At 52.3% G+C, this 6,518-nt stretch overlaps 1 protein-coding gene across 1 annotated transcript; it reads left to right on the top strand.

Moving 5' to 3' along the window:
• Positions 1-4,799: 4,799 nt before the first annotated feature.
• On the top strand, positions 4,800-6,250 carry LOC109774505 (uncharacterized). The gene is made up of 2 exons (XM_020333238.4): positions 4,800-5,136; positions 5,235-6,250. Exons 1-2 carry the CDS (start codon positions 4,962-4,964, stop codon positions 6,125-6,127), a joined length of 1,068 nt encoding a protein of 355 aa, XP_020188827.1. The 5' UTR covers positions 4,800-4,961; the 3' UTR covers positions 6,128-6,250.
• Positions 6,251-6,518: the final 268 nt, after the last annotated feature.

Raw genomic sequence — 6,518 nt, forward strand, 5'->3', positions numbered from 1 at the left:
CGTCGGTGATGGTATCTTCCTGCCATTCCAAAGTGCATTACACCAAAATGTCTAGCACCTTGGAATGAAGAAGAAGCTACCCACACGACAATGGTCGGGATTCCTCGTCCTTTCATATGTGGTGGAGACTCTCCCTCACTGATTCCTCTCTGACATTTGCGACAGCCGGTAATGATTGTTCTTCTCTTCCTTCCTATGCATTACCAAATGGTATATCACGAGAAAGAAGAGGAAGAACGACCACCACGACAACAGTCGGCATTCTTCTTCTCTCATATATATGGTGGAGTCCCGACAGACTTAAAGTCAACCCGAAATGTCATTTAATTATCTTTTTACAAAATCCGAGCCACTCGGTATTTTCTACATATTCTAGCACAAGTCATGCCAAAATTCACGGAAAAATCCGGCATGACCTTTGCTAAAAAGGACATATATCGAGCGCCTGAAATTTGCCGGAATGGAAATTAATCAACACTCCAGCAAAACGTAGGCCACTGTGAGGTGTTCCCTGCAAAAATAGGCCAATTGGGCAAGCACTAGTACTACACAACACTACATATCACATGTCTAAATCTCCATCATATTTGAAAGACCTACGTTGAAAATTTTCTATTCCATGAAAATTGTCACAGCTACTCATGTAGCTACTACTCTACTACAACTATCAAAACATCTACATCATCACTGACATGGGGATTTGGCTGGTCTCACCTCGAGGTCAGAGGGGTCGGTGGCGGGGATGATGTAGGGGCTCCTTGATTTCTGCAAAAACAAATATAAACTAAAACATTATTATCCTCATCTTAGGACTTAGTGAAACCCTATAAGCTATGAACTAAACGTTACTATGCTGATTCAAAAGACCCACATTTCCTAGAAATTTTTAAACCTAGTTCTAACCCTAACAGCTATCCATCCATCCATCTATCCAAAGCATTATTAAAAAAACCTAGTTTAATCCATCTATCTATCCAAGCATTACAAGAAAAGAAAAACTAATTTCATCCACCCATATATAGGAACACCTAGGGTTACATATATCTACATTCTATTGTACTGACAAAACCTATTTAGTGCTCTAATGATGATTGGGAGATGGTGGGAGGGAACCCGAACATTTCAATGGCTCTTAGAACCCGAACATTTCATTTGGTTAAGAAGCATAACTAATTTTCTTACTAAAAAAATTCATACCTAAATTTTCTTACTAAAAATTTCTTTTACTAAATTTCTCATATGGCATTCCGGTACATTTCTATATTGAAAAATTTCTATACCTAAACAATTATATTACTAATATTTCTATTCAAAAGACCTAAAATTTCCTATTCTATTCAAAACACCTAAAATAGTCAAAATAAACTATACATTTACTCAAATGACCTACAAAATTATTCTATTAAAAACCTACATTCTATAATGTCTACATTCTAAAACCTACATTCTACAATAACAGAAAGAGAAGGGGTGGAGGGAGGAGGGGGGAGGAGGGAGGGAGGGAGGAGGAGGGAGGTAGGAGGAGGTACCTCACTGGAGGTGGCGTGCGGGCGATGACGCGGATGGTGGCGCGCCGGCGGCGGCGGCGGGTGGTGGCACGCGGGCGGTGGCGGTGGCCGATGGTGACGGGCGAGGCGGCAGGCGATGGCGACCAGAGAGAGCGAGAGAGGTGGAGTGAGAGTGAGAGTGTGGTGAGGGAGAGGAAACCGACGGCCTGGATAAGGTGGTCTTGCCAGTAGCGCGGGTTCGGAGCCCCACGCTACAGCTAACACTTTAGGTGTAGCGCGTTTCGGCAAACCACGCTGCTACTAAGGCTAGACCCGGGGGTGGCCATGTGGCCCACTTGGCAACAGCGCTTGGGCCATGGGCCCGCGCTACTGCTAAATATTACCTATAGCGCTCCCTCTGTACCCTCACTGCTGCTAGTTAGTAGTAGCGCCTACTTTAATTTAAGCAGCGCTACTGATAAGCCTCCACGTATAAGGTTTTCCCTAGTAGTGGTAGTTTGGTTGCCTGCATCCTCCCAGCCTGGCTAAGAAGAAATGCACGCATGGTGTTTGGTTGCAGGCCTATTCTAGCAAATGTTGAATATGTGGTGTTTGGTTACATGCAGCACATGTGGTCAGGTAACCTCTTGTTGGAGTGGTGAGATTACCAGTACACTTGAAGCCACAACATAGATAAACATGCATAGCATAAACCCATAAATAGTCTCAACAGACATTCAGAGGCAGTTAAGCAACAAACAATTGTGGGAAAATATTAACATCGTACGCAAGTCTTGAAGGTTGGGAGATAACTTCCTTGGCAACCCTCCTCGTGCTTCTGGCACTTGTTTACCACCTCGATGCCATCGTCGTTGAAGAAGATCACCTTTAGGGTGTTAGCAGTCGGGAGCTTGAAGGTGACGAGGTATCTGATCTTGATTTGATGAACAATGATCAAGGAGGGCCAACCCTGATCAAGGGAGAGCCTGGCGGTGATCATCCGGGCCGTCACCTTCCAGACGCAGTCGGTGTTCATCCGCAACACGAATTCCTCGGGGTCGATGGCCAAGTACTTGGTGAACTCGCCTGGCATCCAAAGCACTCCAGCTTGGGTGCAAGGATGACCTTTCAAAACTGGGTTGGGTCAGCGTCCTCATGGAAATGGCCATAGTTCCTCGGCCTCTTGGGGGCGCTGCAGAGGTCCACCACCGCCTTGCCCTTCTTGTCGACCACAACCTCCTTCCCCTTGGAGGAGTTCCCAGAAGCAGCCTGGTCGATCTGCATATATGAATAAGAGGTCAACGGAGGGGCACATATGAACATAAGAACAAGAGAGGTCAATGCATTCATTCATCTCACCAACATAATTAGCCTCCAAAGCCTGTATTTATCTACCACCGCACTCCACTACCTCTTCCAACCACTACTTTCTTTGTCTTCTACCATCTTTCTTCCACAACTCTCTCTATCTCACCAACGCTCCACCGCCATGAACACCTTTCCCCAATGGCCTTCGACAGAGGGCATTCCTCCTTGGGTGCTCGCTCAGCGACCGCACCAAGTTCGCGAAGACCATGCAGGTGTGCTCTCGGTTCAAAAGCGTGGATGAGATGCATAAAAAGGCAGACATTATGCTGTTAGAGGCGGTGAAGAAGGAGTTGAAGAGGCTGATACCTGAGCCAGTAAAAGGCGCTATGTCAGTGGACACGCTGCGGTGGGCGATGTATGAGGCTGAGTCGGTCGATCAAGGTCCGAGAGCAGGATGGGCCAAGTAAAGACTTGGCAGGGCTCATGATGACCAGTCGGGCATCGCGCTGGCGGCGGCCGCCATCATTCTGGAGGACGGCCATGTGCTGGTGGATGCTGCCAATGGTGAACCGGTCAAGCCTCGGGAGACTAGAATGCTGAAGCGGTGGAGGTGGTGATTAGGGCGCCTGAGCAAGGAGATCGTACGGTGCCATTGGAGGTCGACGATTCAAGCCTTAAGGCTACCGCCGCCTCCAGAGTCATCGCGGCTGGGATGCAGTGCTTGTTGGGATGGATGTAAGCTTGATTTACACCCTCCCCCTTAGTGAAAATCGCAATCAATCCCGTTTGAACAACTCAAATCCCTAATTGGATATACCTAAATCCAGTACCAAATTGAACCCGAGAAATAGATTGGATGCCTATTGTGTGATGCGTAAATCGAATGCCGACTCCATCAGAAACAGAGGGCTTACCACCACTGATGAACGCCTGTCAGTGAGGTGATGAGGCCAGTGATCGACGTCGGTGCTTGTCGCCCATATCTTCACTCCGACGCTCGCCGCTGTTGCTCATCGTCCAGATCCTGTGCTCGGCACCGCTGATGTGAGAGTGAAGAGATGGAAGAGTGGGTGGTGAGAAAGGGTGAGGGGAGTTATGGTGCTTCGGGAAGCAACGCGGTGTCTCAAGCGTGGCTCCTCACGTGCAGCCTTCGACGCCCACCTGCCTCGAGCTGTACCGCTTGGACCTGGCTATGAAAAAACGGCCGATTCGGCCGTTCCTCCTCAGCCAGGCCCACATGTGTTTTAAGATCCGCGCGGGCCAAGATTTTGATGCAAGACATGCAATCAAATAGGACAAAACTGCATCACGCGGGCTTGATTGGATCTAATGCAGGCAACCAAACCCCCCTACCTAAAACCCGTGGTTTGTTTTATGTAAGTCTAGCATTGCTCCGAAACTTCCAAAATATTTTCTCTCTTCCACTCAGAAACAAAGAAAAGGATCATCCTTCCCTAAAAAGACAAAAACAGAGGATCATCCTCACATTTTCTTCAGACCAACTCAAACTCCACTTCCCGCTACTCGCCGGATCGTGCCTACTCGGCGAACATACAGACAGACATAACGACCGAAGCCGCCGACCGAGGCATAATATCGGCTCCCCGTCCCCGCTGCCGACGTGTGTGCGGTGGACAGCATCTCCCGCGTCGACTCATCACTCCTCGGACAACGACGCCGCCCGCCAGCATACGTACACGAATTTTCGCCGGCAAACCGTGTTGGTTCCGTCGGACGGACGGACACCCGTCCGCTCCCCAGCCGCGCGTGCACCCAGGGGCATAGACTAGACTTACTATTCCGGCGTCAACCGGCGATTCGTCAAGGTTCCAACCCGAGCGAGCCCCTGAAGCTTTCAGTCCCGTGAAAGGTACGTCGAACCGTCCTGATGGACACGATGCCTTGGCGAACTTGGCCCCGGGTGGTCGACGGGGCCTGACACGTCGTACGTAAAGTCGCAGTTCCCTTGCGTTCAGCTCGGAAGATCGCCCGAGCCGAGCTCTTCAAATACCCCCAACCACCCTTGTCTCTTCCTCATCCCAAGCTCACCACACCACACACGCCGATCACAAAGCACACTTGCAAAAGTTGCACTGCTCGAGCCCTCGTGTCGAGTCATACACTTGATATTTGTTAGTGCAGTTAGGAACTGGTAATCTTCCAGACATGGCGAGTCCTCGTGGTCTGGCGGGGCTCCTCTGCTTCGCCCTCGCGGCCGCGGCGGCGAGCGCGGCGCAGTACCGGGTCGGCGAGCAGCGGGGGTGGAGCGTGCCGGCGGCCGGCGCCGAGCCGCTCAACACGTGGTCGTCGCGGATGCGGTTCATCATCGGCGACCAGCTCCGTAAGTCCCACGCCCGACCCAACGATCGAACAAACGAGGGCTCCTCCTGGCCATGCATGGTGAACTGACGATTTTTTTGCTCTCTGTTTTTTTGACAGTGTTCGTGTACCCCAAGGACACGGACTCGGTGCTGCTGGTGGACCAGGCGGCGTACAACGCGTGCAACACCACGACCTACGTGAGCAAGTTCCAGGGCGGCAGCACCGTCTTCACGCTCGACCGCTCCGGCCCCTTCTTCTTCATCAGCGGCAACGAGGCCAGCTGCAAGGCGGAGCAGAAGCTCATCGTCGTCGTGCTCTCCGTCGACCACACCCCGCCGGGCCTCCTGCCGCCGCCCCCTCCTCCCTCCATGCCACCGTCGTCCGCGCCGCCCATGCCCAGCCCGATGTCGCCGCCTTCCATGACGCCGCCGTCCGCCGCGCCCATGCCCAGCCCGATGTCGCCTCCTTCCATGACGCCGCCGTCCGCCGCGCCCATGCCCAGTCCGATGTTGCCTCCTTCCATGACACCGCCGTCCGCCGCGCCGATGCCCAGCCCGGTGTCGCCGCCTTCCATGACACCGCCGTCGGCCGCGCCGATGCCCAGCCCGGTGTCGCCGCCTTCCATGACACCGCCGTCCGCCGCGCCGATGCCCAGCCCGATGGCTCCTCCTTCCATGACACCACCATCCGCCGCGCCGATGCCGAGCCCGATGTCTCCCCCTTCCATGACACCGCCGTCCGGCGCACCGATGCCCAGCCCGTTGTCTCCGACAGCTGCTCCCGGGGCAACCCCGGACTCGCCACCGGCGACGACGAGTCCAGCTCCGTCGCCGGGTACACCTGGAGGCGGATCATCGCCGGGCACCCCTGGATCCGACACGAGCAGCCCGCCGGCGCCGGCCGCCGACGGGGCGAACTCGACCACGCCGGGAAGCGCGGCTGCTCCGGTAACGGCAGGCCTGATCGGCACGCTTGCAGCAGGCATCGGCTACGCCATGCTCGCTATCTGAGTGCTCTTTCCTTTTGTATAGTGTGTAAATTGCGAGATGCCCACTCATACTCTGCAGAGGATTTACCTTTGTACGTATTTGTTTTCCGATGGTGAAATTATAATAAAGAGATACGTTTGAGCATTTTATATTCTTTTTTGAACGATGCTTGGATCCCGAAGGACCAAGAAACTTCATTAACTAAAATTATTGAACTTGGAACAGCGGTACAGTGCAGTTTACAACACGACCGAAAGTAAAGAGGAAAACGTACATGCTGATCATGACATTTGGAAGAAGGTCCCCAAAAGAGAAAGAGAACTGCAATCGGGACTTGAGCATCCACTTCGCTTAGAGCGTCTCTAGCAGATCCCGTAAACTGGGTTATCCAATAAAATAACCGTCTATTTAC

The sequence above is a fragment of the Aegilops tauschii genome, chromosome 7, assembly GCF_002575655.3.
Source record: "Aegilops tauschii subsp. strangulata cultivar AL8/78 chromosome 7, Aet v6.0, whole genome shotgun sequence".
NCBI lineage: Eukaryota > Viridiplantae > Streptophyta > Magnoliopsida > Poales > Poaceae > Aegilops > Aegilops tauschii.